Raw genomic sequence first — 15,023 nt, forward strand, 5'->3', positions numbered from 1 at the left:
CTACACACACGTTTCCCTATATTCAAACATATGCATGTCATTCATATCCATACCTTCCACTGTGTTTGGCAGACCACGTGACCACAGACTACGAAACAAGTTTAATGTACATAGCCTCAATTTTAATGTATTTTTTTTATTCCTACCCAGCATAGTCTTATGCTCCTTTATTGGAATAACTTATTTCCATGGTAACCTGTCCTCTGCAGGAAACTAAGCGCAGCACAGTGACCACAGTGGGGGCTTGTCAGTTCCTGTCAGTGTTTCCCTGCTGAGGACTGGGGAGGCTCACCTCTCTTTGCAGCTCTCTGCTCAGATCTAAGTAGGTAGAGGAGGTTCTCTACAGCCACAACCTTTCACCTCCGGAGACACGAAAGACCACATGCACCATGAGTGACCTGCTGCACACACAGTCACCCAGGAACAACCGTCTATCTCTCCATTGACTGAAGGTGTAAATGGTTATTTGTCTCAGTATGTAGGCCCTGCGATCTGTCACACTCTCGCCCAATCTCAGCTGGGTTTGGCTCCAACTCCCCCCACGACCCCCAAAGGTTGAGTGCTATAGATAATGGGTGGATGGACAACTCTTTTTCCTCTGGTCACTTATCATGAGTGTGTTCTTTATCACAACCTGTGCACTCGAGGATTACTGAGAGAAGAGGGGGCAGAGTGAGGACACATGTATTTTGTCCCGTCAGCTGTGTCTCGGATTCTTACTGCTGATTGGACAGTTCTGCCCGGATGGCTTCAAGTAGCCAACATATCATAGAGTGAGCAGTGAAAACGATAGAATAAGACTTACTGCTTCATGGTTGTTCAATCTCTCCAACCAGTCAAGCTGCAGTCACCAAGTACCTTTGCTTAGTTACTGTACTGAAGTACTTTTTTCATGTATTTGTACTTTACTTAAGTAGATTTATTTTCCAGTGTACTTCATCTTTTCTCCACTACATATATCAGCAAATATCTGTACTTTCTACTCCACTACATTTTTACCAAGCATTGTGTTGCATATTCCCACACGTATATAGTAAACATTTGTATAGTATTAAGAATTTCCTCCACAACTGGTCACAGTTTATATACAAGCCTGTCCAGACTCACATTATACATGTGAGTTTAAGTTTGTTTGCATATGAGTTATCGCCAAAGTCAGGATTTGTGAGGTCACAGTGAACTTTGACCAGCTCGTCCATCATGGGCATTTACACCAAATGTAGTGAAACTACTACAAGGTGTTCCCATTCACAATAATGGGAGGGACAAAGAGTGAGGTATAAACGACTCAAAAACACAAAGAAAATGTTGCATTAATGTCATGAAACAATGACTGAATTAAGGAAACCATTAGCTTTAATTGTTATAGATTTTTACAAAATGTGCTATTCCCTCAAATACTTCAGAATGTTTTCACATAGACCTGTGACAAATAGATTGATGTCAGTTTCACCATTTTCAAAACATACAATAAACTAACTAAAGACAAAAAAAAAAGAATCAAGTGAGCCACCTTGGCATGAGGAAAATCTGTTAAGTTGAATCAGGCGAAGTTGCCTTATGTTCCAATAAATGAAAATATAGTGAAATAACTGCAGTAATGTTTTAAGTGTGTGCAACCTATGCATTAAAAACATAGATGAGAAGTCACCATGATTAGAAAGGTTCTGTGCAGTAAGTCTGATGTGTATATTGAAGGCCTACCAGTGAAATGAAAAGACACTCAGAGCAGTTTCAGCGCAGAGCCTGAGGTTGGTGAGGTGATTGCCAAGACAACAAGATTACATCAAGGTAATTCTACTCATGAACCAACTCAGAAACACTAAGAAGGCCCTAACAGTGATTTGTACCATCCTTTTCCAAACTCTCTTCAAACTTTAAACACACTACAACATATTCCAGCAGTCAGTTACACAGTGGTCCCCCTTAATTAACAACAAATGACACAAAAAAAACACACTTAAAATTCTGGGTCCAATTCAGTCATCAAATCCAAATTTGGCACAATTCAGTGATTGCCTCGACTCTAAAGGGTATAAATACGCTCCCAGACTTCATACGACTTAGTCAGTGAGAGGTCAATCATTAATGATACCAATCAAAAGGAAAATAGAAATTATGTAGTGACATATTCTTTGATGAAACTAAATTTCCATACTATTTCCTAAAACTGACCATATTTTTGTTTAACAAGCACCGAAACTACGACCAAATCCCCTCTAATCACAGAGAAATCGTACAGTAATTCAAGTCAATACAACACAACATTAAAGGCTCTGTATAGATGAAATGTACAACTATCCCCAACAGGAAAAATAACATTCAAATTAAAAAAAATCAAGGGGGTCAAAGTGATTGATTTCAATACAAACTGTACCTTTCAAGATATGACACACCTCTTTCTGTGGAGGGATGAAATGATATGTTACTTCAGGCAAACATTCTGTGCTTTAGCTCGCTGTGTTTTTATTGCCATGAATCACATTAGGAATCGTTTATAGTGTATAAAGGCGGAGAGGCTGCTGAAGGGCGACTGCGTGTCCAGGTTAGTTATAAGAGACTTTCTAAGAGCAGCAGGTGTCAGCCTCTGTGGAATTTGTAAGAAACATAAATATACAACGAAAATAATCTGTTGTGCGCCGCTACTGAAATGTTATGCAACTCTTGGGATGAAGAGCCACGTCTGGGTTTGGCTATTGCTGAGCAGTAAGGGGAGCAGCTACTCCGGTCAGGGTACAAAGAAAGAAACACTTGACTGCACTCTACTTGGAGTGTGTTCTTGGCATATTGAGAAAGGCATCTTAAAAAAGCCCTGCCGCAAATGGGCTTTGCTAATATCACATGCAAATATTTGATCACTGCAGGTAAGTCCTTGGCACTTCTGCTTCAGCCACACCAGGAGAAAAAGTGGAGGCCTGTGATGCCCAGAGGAAACTTCTTTTCCATGTGCAATGTTCACACGGACATGAACTATAGCTTGTGTAATCAATGTGCAATACAGCAGCTCTCTATTATGATCCTCTGGTTAAGGTAATGCCTCTGGAACGGGGGAAGTATCCTTTTTCCTATTATGCAGCACAAGTGATGATGACACTGCTCATTTGTTTTTGCTCTGCTGTGCCTGGTTTACTGTACCTTCTCCTTCCTGCGAACAGTCTGAAATCATAGTAAAACCTGTATCAGTAGTGTAATGGAGAAAAGCAGAAATGATGGTGGAATATGGTATAAGGCATGTGCCAGTTTAACCCCTTAACGTGTTGCACTACAAAAAGGTATATGAAATAAGTTAAAATGTGTAACATATCTATATCAGTTCATATCGGTTGTTTTAGGACTAATCATCTTTGTGTCCGTATGTACAATAAAGTGAGGAACAGTACAAGGCACACATATAACAGCTGAAATGTTAACAAAGATATAAATAACCAACAAAAAAGGGAAAAGTTCATGAGTTGTGTGCTCTCCTCTAACTCTGTCCACTGTGCTTTAATTTATGTCCTGTCCTCCTCTGTAGTTCTCATACATGTGTCTCTCATGTTCTTCCAGTGACCGGAGCCACAGTGGGCTCTGTGCAGTGTCAGTCTGATCAGGGTCCGGTCCCAGCCACCATGAGGCTGCTGTTCTGTTTGGTTCAAACAGTGACAGATTGAAAGCAGGGATCAGCTGACTCATGTCGTTGTCTGTGGTTCACTGTAGTGTTTTTATTAGATGCTGTCTACAAAGCTGCCGGGGAACAGCCCGGTCCTGCCGTTCCTCTGCAGCGTGCCTTTGAACCAGCCGTCCTCTCTCTTCCTGTGAACAAACACAATGTCGCCCTCCTTAAGTTCCAGCTCAGCCTCGCTCTGGGGAGGATATGACACCACCACCCTGTACCTGGGGAGCACAGCCAGAGGCACAGTCAGTGAATGATAAGCACCAGAACAATGACATGTGATACGTCATGATACCTTTTGTACCGTGTTGCACTTTCTATGTGCAGGAATGATACACAAGCAGAAACAATAGTACGAAACTGAAGATTTCATATCAATGTACCTCTCACATATGATGGGCCGTGCGTCATGCTGCTGAGATAAAAGGGAGGAGCATGGCTGGCGAGGGGGAGGAGCTATAGGTGCACATCCATCAAGAGGATTGCTCTTCCGATGGGAGGAATCTGGGACTGAGGAGGATGAAGAGGCGGAAGCAACAGCAGCAGCAGAAGGTTCAGTATCGAGGCAGCTGACAGAGCTGGAGGGAGGGGGGGTGTCATGCCCCACAGCGCCATGTAGTGCTTCTCCAGCTGCAGTCTGTTCCGCCTCAAGCGTAGGAGAGGAGGGTGGTGAAGGACGAGACTTCTTCTTATTGGAGGACAAAAGCTTTAGAAGACTTTTCTTCTCCCTCTGCAGCAGAAAGACAGTATCGTTTTTTTCATGTTAGAAAACTGCAGCAACTCACGGAGCAATGACACAAGTAGTTAGACAGGTACTTTATTGTCTGGAATTGTTTTGGCTCTAAACGCTGACACATAACTGCAGCAAGAGAAATTCTGAACTGAAGAACAAACAACAGAAAGAATGCCTGCTCATAAGAATAACCTCTCATTCTTGTTACTATAATTGAATCTATCATCATCTTAATAAGACCCAAACACCACAAGCCATAACAATCATCTGCAAGGAATTATCCAGCATTATTAAACAACTACTAAAAAAGCAAAAGCAGTGAATAATCAGGTAAAAATGATTTGTATGAAGTTTGAAAAATCCAACCTTGACATCCTTGTCCAGTCTGCATGCAAATGCTCCATTATTAGACACAGGATTAAAGGCAGAGCCGTTCCCGGGGCCACCAGGCACAGTGAGGACAGGTACAGGTCTCAAAGCGTCACCCTCCAGGGATGCAGCACTGACATTGGGTGGGGTCAGAGAAGCAGCAGCGCAGCCCATTGTCACCCCAGCCCGCGTACAGCCTTGGGCTGGGCTAGGGGAGGGCTGCGGACACACAGCCAGGTGGGGAAGATAGCCTACAGGCGTCCCAGACTGGATTGGTGTCACTGCTACTGTGGGCCGGTCCTGACTCTGACATGCGGCTGCAAATGGTAAAAAAAAATAAAATATGAAGACATTTACAACCCCCTTCATGTGATGACCAATAGACTGTATATAAAGATGGACGACATGTCTCCACTTCCTCCCACTATCCAGATATGGAGCCAAAATATCTCTTGCCATAGGGATTTAGGGATGGAGCCATGGCAGCGAGTTCCTGCGGATACACCCACTTGACTAATAGTGAGCAAATCTCAGCTATCAATCATGATGTTTCACCATATCTCACCAGTTTTGCCCGCTTCCCGGCCTCTAAGATGGAGAAGCTAGGATTTGAGACCTAAACTGCAGCACCAGGTGAGGATCGAGACACTTTGGCTATGTCATGTCGTCCATCTTTATTTAGGGTCTATGTGATGACACAACATTGACAACGCAGTGACGTTACCTGTCCTGACAGCGTTGCGTGCCTGATTCACAGTCATCTGGGAGTTGACATGCAATGGGACCTTCGGCTGTTGCCCTGTGGCTGTCTGAGTCGCTGTTACCACGGCTGCAGGTTGGGAGTTGGCAGGTACAGCGCTGGAGCAAACAGTGAGGGGTTTGTTGAAGTCAGGTCCAGGAACAATGGCCCCGAGGGGAGCAGGAGAGGGGCTGACGATGGTGACCCCTCTGCCAGCCTGAGTGCACAGACTCATGGGCACTTTAGGCTGAGTGCTCCCTGACGTGGTCCTGAGGGGAGAGAATGTCATCGGGAGTAAGACTCAGCACGCTGAGGTTTACACGGGAACGTAAAGCCTTGTTTTTTTTTTTTTATTGATAAAAAGTCTAATCAATAATTATTCAGATTCAAGACTTTTAAGACCATCCTATTCTATGTATATGGGAATTTGTATGGTTGACAACAACCAACATTTGCAGGCCATAATAAACACGAGATAACTTTGAATGTTTTCAACAAGGGATGACACTATATTGTTAAAACTATAATGACTTTTACATTTGTTATAACCCACTGTTCCACTGATTCTAAAAGCCAAAATCAAAAAATTAAATGAGTTATTTGTCCCTAAAGAAAGTTGGATGGCAACCAAAACTTGTGCTTTACGGGCCTTCTTTGCGAAGTTGGAACATTACGTAGGTCAAATTCCTTTGGCAGATGACAATCGATATTAAATGATATTCTATACTTTAAACCATGCATGTGTGATTTACTGTACACACAAGACAATACAAGCATGAATTACAGACTGACCTGCTGACTGGACTCATGTAGTTCCCAGGGAAAACCCCAATCTTGCCAGTGTGCATGGAGGTGCCCTTGAACCACCCGTCCTGACAGCGTTCCAACACTAGGAACATCTCTCCCTTCCTCAGCTCCAGCTCATCCTCCTTACGAGGGGTGTAGGGGAACATTGCCACATAGCTGAATACAGAACACACAGTTAACATTCACACAACACAAATACAAATCCACTGAGCTAACATGGCTAATATTCTCCTATATGGAAATGACGAAAAAAACTGCTTTATTCTGAGAAGCATGCAAATTGTTCTGAAGTTATCGTGCAGTCTAGCTGCACATGTCATCATCTCCTCCAAGACCCTCCAGCAGAGACTGTGTCCTCTGACCCAGAGAAAATCCGCACTAGAGGACATTATGATTTTTGGGTCATCTCTCTGCAGCAGCACGAGAATAGGCCTGGAACAGCAGCCAAGAAGATCGTAGTCTCAGCTGGGATGTTTTCAGCCTGACTCCAGTGTTTTTTCAGGGAAGGGAACATAAATGCCTCAGAGTCTGACAACCATGCACAGGCAGACACAGATGATGGCAGCGGAGCAGGCATGACTGGATCTAATTCTTATCAGGTGTGTGTCGTCTTGGGGGAGTAATGAGGGTAAAGGTGGAGGGGAAGTCAAAAGTCAAGAGGTGACAGGGAGGATCTCAGATGGGACCCAGGAGACTGTCATCTGCAGGTTCTCCTCCTTTAACCTATGCACACGCTCACACTCTGCCGCCTCACACTGACAAATTGAGGGGGAGGAGGGTGTCACAGCCAGACGAGGACTTCCCCCTTCTGTACTTAGAGCATTCTCACTAAGGCCCTCGGCCATTGGTGCGCAAAACGCTTCTGACATTTCACTGCACATTTAAGACGATTGAATATTTTTGTGAAGGACTGTTTTTATTACTCACACTGTGGGTCTTTGTCTCCCACTTTGGTCACTTATGCTTGGGGAGGGTCTCTGTCCGGCAGCCAATGAAAATGCTGCTCCACCGGCACAGGATTGTGGGGGAGGAGGTGGGGGTGGTGGGAGAGCATCCTATAAAAGAAGAATTAAAAAAAATATATATATTAAAACCTTTAATTAAAAGTTCAGAACAGTCAAGTTGTCATGTGTTTCCAGTCTGTACGAAGCAGTCTACTAACACAGGTCTCAAATAACAAAGAGAATATGTTACATAAGTGGAGAACCCAGTTTGTTCAGAGATCTGTGTTATTGCCTCCGGTTTGCTGAAACTCAGGGAGATTCTGGTTTGGCAGACCTGGTCTTGTCCCTGACTTCCCCCTTACAACTGAGAATTTCCTACTCTGCTTGTTTGTTTGTTGCTAGGAGACCACATGGCTGAATGTTAAATCCATTGCAGGATTTAATTGGGACCATATGAAATGAAAAACACGTCTGTACGCACACTTCAGAGCAACCCTCAAACCAACCACGGGCGGATTCATCTCAACTCACTTGTTTTCCCTTGTTGAACGTCTGTAGTGTTCAAAAGAGACCCAAGCTTTTGACTAGAAGTTGATGACTGCAGCTTGTTTTTAGAAGATTTTCTTTGTATGGCTTTGTGTACTTCGAGATTACAGGATTAAAACAAAAGTCACCAACGTGCTATGTCAACACAAAACCCATGAAAACAACACTAGACACTTTTTTTTTTATTTGAAAAACAAAAAGCCCAAGTTAGCAGTGCATGAGAACAATGGTGAAGACAGCTCCTACGCTTCGGAGCAAGATGAGACTCCCCCAGCTCAACACTGCCAGCACTGAGCGGCAGAGTAATAGCTTCCATGACACAATGGGGGAGGAGAGTGGCCCTCAGTCTGCCCTGTGGTATGTGTATAGGCCTATGTGTATGTGCGAGTGTCGATGTGCGTTTCGGTTCACTGCTGACGCTTGAGCTGAGATAATTAGGTTGCCTGCGGGCTAGAGAAATCATGTGTACAAAAACATCATGTAGGGTTCCCAAGTGAAGCGGAGAGCTCAACCTTTTGTGTACACATTCCTGCTCATTCAAAAACTCCACATGCCAGAGCATACACACACACAGACAGACAGGAAGTGTGCATGCAGTTTTTGTGTGGGCTGCTGGGATCTTTGACATTTTTAGTTGCACAGATAATTTTTGCCTTAAGAGGAAAGGTGTCAGAAACTAATACAGATATATGTTCAAAAGATGCCTCTGTGTCATCATCTTAAAGGAGGCAGTTGACAGAAGTTCCCATGTTGCTAGTTTGCAGCTGAATAAACTTATCTCAAGGTAAAGTCACTGTGTATCACTGGTTCACTTACACCCATGTGTACAAATAATTATATATACTTTTTATAATATTAATATAAATAATATAGATAATATTATAGACTTTGCCTTTAGCGTATTACATGTCATTTAGCTGACGCTTTTATCCAAAGCGACTTACATTTTTAGAACACTCATCATTTTATGAGGGGCCATCTAGGGGTTCAGTATCTTGCCAAGGACACTTAGGCATGCAGATGGGATAGAGTGGGATTCGAACTGGCAACCTTCTTGTTGCAGAGCACCCGCTCTATCCCCTAGGCCACGCTCTCCATATGAACAATGCAGTAGATTCTCATCTCAGACGTCTCCCGAGTCTTCAGGTGAGGGACAGTGCAGCATGCAGGGCACACAATGTAACATAAATTACGATGCTTGATCATGTTTTGGATTACAGCACAACTTCACCGGCATTGTCCTATCACCAAAAGCTCTTGAATCATATCGTCTTTCCAGGAGTCTTCTACGTTCATCGCACCTTTATGTCATTCAGAAATATTTGTATTCTTTTTGGAGTTGTTTTTCTGAACTGTATCATTTGTCTCATGTCAGAAACGCCATCAACTCGCCCACTTGCAGTTATTGCAGGTACGGCCTGTCCCTTTAACTTAGTTGTTGTGTTGTGTGACGTACTACCCCTAAGGATTGTGGGTAGTGCACCTGTGCATTGTGGGATGGGGCGATACATTGTGAGTGACAATGAAAAGTGATGGAGCAGTTAGCACGTTAAGTGTGTGACTCCAGCGAAATAAAGAAGTGACGGTGTTAAACTCCAAAAACGTCTCCTACTCCTTGATAAAGTGGTCCGGACGGCTGGTTACCGGCCAGACAACGAGCCTAGACAACAGTGAGCTTCCAACCACGGTTAAGAAGCCGAGATACTGCGCCAGAAAGGTAACACAGTGAATCCCCTAGAGCAGTGGTTCTCAAATGGGGAGACTTGTACCCCAGGGGGCACGTGAAGGCATATATATTTAAAATTAGCATTCATTAAAAAATCCTTTGAAAATAGTTATTTAATAAATATTCAATAAAATATAAGTAAGTTCATAAACTGAATTTATATTCAGTAGGCTATTCAATACCATTATCCTAAAAAAAAAAAAAAAAAAAGTCTCCCCCATTATATATTTGTATTTCCAAGTATCTCAAGAGAGACCACTACAAATGAGCATCCACTACTACTACAAATGGAAACTCCATCCATGTTATGACCATGGATGGAGTTTTAAATGTTTTGTTGACGTATTTTCAAATTGTTTGAAATTTGAAAGTGTAGTTACAAAGTTTAATAAATCAGACAGTGACGGCACAGTGATCTGTGTTACATTTTTTTTTCAACGAAAAATGCTTTGCGCTGGTTACGGGGTACTTGGGGGTACCCAGGGGGGTACCCTGGGAAAAATTCACAGGGGGTAGATCAAAAAAGGTTGAGAACCACTGCCCTAGAGAATGTCATGATGTATTCTTACTTGCACTCACTCTGACATTATCCAGATTTTTAACCAGGGGGCTGGCAGACGAAACTCAGCTATAATTTACAGCCCTGGATAATTTCAGCAGATTCAAAAGATCATGATGTTCAAACTTTGATTTCCTGCCCACTTTGTAGTTTTAGTTACCAAGCTACCAAATGACATTCAAAACAACTCATCCACACACAAAAGTGATATAACCGTCTCAGCAAAAAAACATTTTTTTAAAATCAGTTTATTCATCGGCTTCAGTTATTAGTTCTATTTAAATATAAAAGTCTGATTCTAGAGTTAACAAAACAACAATTGGTAAAATTGAGATGAAACACACTAGGATTACTTCATATTCAATTTCTGCCAAAATATCCCATTCACCTAAATCTTACACACTGAAGCTTTAAAGATAAAGCAACATATTTATTTCGAATACATAAATGTTTTTTTTGGTTTGCTTTTGTATTCCTTGTATTCCACCTACCACAGGGATGGAACTGTAGCTCGTCTCGGAGGGAAAGGTGAAGACAGTTGCTGTAGTAACAGGACTGCTGGGGGGTGGGGTCACGATAAGTCCAGTTGTGCAAATGTGTACCTGTCAACAAAAAGGAAATTTGGACCATGAAATAAACTTTGCTGAATCCACTCAAATGTAAAGAATTAGAAAATGTTGTGATTTTGAAAAAAATTATGATCCGATTAATTCGACTTCAGGAAGGAAGCCAACAGTTATTATACATCATCATAATGAAGTCTGATGACCTACTATATTTTAGAGAATAAACACCTCAGCATATTTTTATAAATCCTCTCGTAGCTATATTGAGTGAACATGACACTCACAGAACGGAGATGTACACATAAGGCTTTGTATCCTGGCTAGAGCCATAACCCCAGTGATAGCCTGATGATCTGATTTGTCAACAGAAACCAGATGACTACCCAGCAGGTCATTTCATTGGATATGTATATTAGGATGGCTTCCTGACCAGTCATCGACGTGAGTCATGCTGGTGTTTTAGGTAACAAGGCCATACTGTTGGGCACACAATATCCCCCTGTAGCTGTGGTCTCTGTCCATGCATGACCGCTCAAGATAGCCCCGCCTCTTACCTCTCACAAAGCACACCAAGGAAGTCTTCCCTGCTTCCTTATCTGTTGTGCGCTGGGTGTGCCAAGCAAAAGCAATGTGCAACAGTGTGTTCAATATTGGCGCTTTTGGTGAAATGGCTGCCTTGAACATAAATGTGAATATGCCCACACTCTGAACTATATTATTATGAATTACACTCAAGTACGTGTGTTAAATTAAAATAAATGACTTTCTTTAGAGGAATGCCATCAACAGAGGACCCTTTTTTTTCTTCAAACTTCTTCCTCACTTTGTCTAGTACACTGGTAAATGGCAGCCATGCTTATTTCAAAGACAGACTACTCAGCCCCCTCGGCAAATGGGGCTTACCTTTTTATTGTTTTTTTTGTCTGGGTGTTGCAGGAAGAGAAGATCAGTTGAGGAAGAGGAGAGCAGAGAGAGGTTCATACAGTGCCTGGAGAGACTCTTTTGTGTTTTTAATAAACCGAGAACCGTAAATCAAACATTAGGTTTGCCCTGTTGTCACCAGGGAGGATAGGTTTACCACCACAAATAGTATTTGTTAATCATTTCACCTTCCACATGAAAATAAGTCTCTGATAACACGTTAATCATGTATAGCTCTCTCTCTCTTTTCAGATAGTCTGCAGACAATGTATCAAATACATTCAAAAGAAAAACAAAACTAGAAATTACAATTGTGCTCCAAGGAGAAAACTAGAGAAGCTCCACAGGGACTGGAAGTTTTGAAAACAAACCAGTTGTCAGTGTTTACAGTATAAAATCAGACTCAAAATATTGTCGAACCACCAGGCTTTATAGGCTGTCTCTATCCTGCTTCAATAACAAAGAAGCAAGCCAACTATTGTGTAAACATGTCCGCTAACGTTTAAGATGATGAGACCAAGAACACTTAAAATTCCTGGGAAAGAGCATTTTGCCCATTAACATTTTATTTTTGTTCCCAAACTCTTTACCGAGCTTGATCACAATAAATTTTGACACCTCTTTGATTAAATTACATAAAAAAATTGTGTATCTTGTATTTTTAGTTGCACATTTACTTGAAGTCACAGAGACTTGTCTTGTCTTGAAAATCTGTATGCTTGTTGTCTGAATGTCAAAACACCAAGTCAAAGCCAGTCTCCTGAAGATGGCATCCATAAAACAGCTGTGGGTTGCTGTCATGTTGGGATTGGTGGGGAAACCTTGAGGGCTAAACTTGAGTCATTTTTGTAGACAAGCAATGGTCTGTTTGGTATGATGAGGAAAAAGGAAGTCAGCGTGAAAAGCGACAATTATCCTGTGAAAACAAAAGTTGGAGGCTGGACTAGGGATGTCACAATATGAAATTTTGGTGCCACAATTACTGTTTCACAATTATCAATACTAGAGAATGAAAAACTACCCACCACAAGCAATAAATAGCTCATAATATAGCTAATGAACTCAAATATAAGACGAACCACCTTACTTTTCCAGCATTACGAGTAATTCTTACACTCCCCATTTTAGTTGCTAAGGGAGAACGCAGTTTGAAACTTTTGAAAATTAGCACAGTGATCTAGTGCACTAGCACTTAATGTGTATGGCATATTGGCTTTGTGTATTATTGCTGGTATGGTAAGTTGCAAAGAGAGGGACGGTATAACTCTTTTTTGGCTTGAGCAGCAGAAGTTAACGTGCCGCTCTGAATAAACATATTGAGGTTACTTACCAACGTTGTAGGTTTTGCACATTTCTATTTCTAGTATTTCAAATGGTGAAAATCAAAACACAGCACACTACAGTACCGTACCTGTGAAGGTGCACTGCAGGAAAGCCCCCCGCTGATCTCTCCGATCCGGGCGGCTGCTGTGGGGTTGCTGGAGCTGATGAGGACAGGCCCACTAATCTCCATGGAGTGACGCTGAGGGGGCGGAGCTAGCATGGGTTTGTGGGACATGGTGAGAGAAGTGAAGGAATGTCGCTTCTTGCTGTTCTTCTTCTCCCCTGCACGCTGGGCACCATTGCTCTGGGGCCCAGAGGAGGCCCCCTCACCAGAGTCTCCATTGGAGTCTGATGGCTTGTCCAACTCTATAAGCTGACGAGCTGCAGAGTTGAACTGTAAGAGAATGGAAGAAAGGAAAAGAGGCAGAGGGCAGTGAAGAGAGTGGTAAGGTGATAATGACAGATAAAGATGTTAAAATGTTCAAGAGACCCATTTCTCTCTATAATAAAGCTGACTGTTGTGAAGGATGTCTGTCTTTGTTTAGAGAAGATGATGTGTAACAAAATCTGGTAGTTAGCCTGCACAGACCAGTGTGACTGGGTTGAATGTTCTATGCTAGCTCAGAAACTGCAGGCTATGTGACCCTCTGTGACCCTCTGTAGAGTTAGAATCAAAGGAAGAACAGTAAAAAGGCTTCAGTTAATAACAGGGCGCTCTCACTTGCTGTCACACGTTGCCCCAAGCAGCTCCCTCTACTTAAAGGACATAAAAGCTCAGCGTTTGACTCGCATCCGGGAGAGAACCTGTGCAGGTTCCTTACTGACATGTCTGCACATTACAGCAGAAATGTAAGATTAAGGACAAAATACCAGGCGAGTCACCTTTACTTCATTAACTTTAAGACTATCTTTAACAGTAATTGCAGATTATATTACATAGACAACTGAGAAGGACACAAAAAAAGCTCCGACAGCAATGAAAACAGTAGCACCTAAATATTGGCTGGCTGTGCAGACCCAGAACAATATTTTGGGGTGCCATTTAAGTTTGTGATAGAACTCCCTTTTTATTATTGTGAAACCCTGAACATGAGGGCATACCATCTTGTCACAAGACTACAAAATGTTCTGTTCGCCTACAGTGGCTTCGCCTTAGTAAAAACAAAACAATATATAGCCTAAGAAATGTTCTGCCTTCTGTTTTTTGCAAAAAAAACACTCAGTGTATTAAATATGAATAAGGTAGAATATATATGAAAGGAATAAAAAGACTGTCACAGCTAGAAAAAAGCTCTCCCACAAGCTCACCTCAACATACTTCTGCAATGCGGTTCTTTATTTAAGACAAACCCGCGCAAAAATATTCTTTCGATGTTTCTTCTGCTTGTTGATGATATTCATGACGATAGAACGATGTGACATTGACACCTTTCCAGTGAAAAATGAAGTGATCTTTAAAAGGGCAAAGATTTACTTCATTCTGTCTTGATTATACCTAGAGCTTTTACGAAGAGACCTTTAGAGACTGTGAATGTCTAAATCTTCAAAGACATCTTTAGTGGTTCTATGAAACATGAGCTTTTCAAAAGGAAGTTGAGAATAATACACATTTTGCTAATGGATCTTGACATTTGTCTTTGTGTGGTATATGCTTCAGAAAATATTGGTGAAATTGGGACATTGTACAATGTTTTCTTACCTCAACATATGAGATGGGAAATATTCCAATTTTATCTCCCAGCATTCCCTCTGCCCAGTTTTCATCCACTCTGCGGATCACAGTCAGGATATCATCCTGAAAATTCAAGACAAAGGGTGGCATGAAGAATAACATAATTCGGGATGATGCCCAGGAGAGAGTGTTTGTCATTATTAAGGGACAAACACTGAACAGGTATAATGAGGTTGGGACAATCTTTTATTAAAGGGAAAATGCCCAGGAGTAGAAACGCCCGGCTCTAAGGCATGGAATTCTTTGTAAAAAAAAAAAACTTATTAAGCTTGTTTCTGCTATTGCTTATGTGGCATTCTTAACAAGCGATGACAGAACACAAAAGCATCACTGTGACCTTCACAGCTGGACAGATATAACCACAACTACTGTAGTTAGGTAGTGCTCAGCTCTATTCAGCGTTCAT

The 15,023-nt window shown here is 42.0% G+C and overlaps 1 protein-coding gene across 1 annotated transcript in view; it reads right to left on the reverse strand.

Moving 5' to 3' along the window:
* Positions 1–1,338: 1,338 nt before the first annotated feature.
* sh3rf1 (SH3 domain containing ring finger 1) overlaps positions 1,339–15,023 on the reverse strand; it is a 32,055-nt gene continuing 18,370 nt past the window's right edge. The window contains exons 4-12 of the mRNA XM_062395619.1: positions 14,585–14,680; positions 12,974–13,279; positions 10,567–10,677; positions 7,228–7,355; positions 6,286–6,456; positions 5,479–5,762; positions 4,752–5,071; positions 4,036–4,382; positions 1,339–3,873 (exon numbers count right to left, since the gene is read on the reverse strand). Of these exons, the coding sequence (XP_062251603.1) occupies positions 3,705–3,873; positions 4,036–4,382; positions 4,752–5,071; positions 5,479–5,762; positions 6,286–6,456; positions 7,228–7,355; positions 10,567–10,677; positions 12,974–13,279; positions 14,585–14,680 (1,932 nt within the window). The 3' untranslated portion in view covers positions 1,339–3,704. The remainder of the gene's footprint in view (positions 3,874–4,035; positions 4,383–4,751; positions 5,072–5,478; positions 5,763–6,285; positions 6,457–7,227; positions 7,356–10,566; positions 10,678–12,973; positions 13,280–14,584; positions 14,681–15,023) is intronic.

The sequence above is a fragment of the Platichthys flesus genome, chromosome 9 (genome assembly GCF_949316205.1).
Source record: "Platichthys flesus chromosome 9, fPlaFle2.1, whole genome shotgun sequence".
In the NCBI taxonomy this organism is placed as follows: Eukaryota; Metazoa; Chordata; class Actinopteri; order Pleuronectiformes; family Pleuronectidae; genus Platichthys; species Platichthys flesus.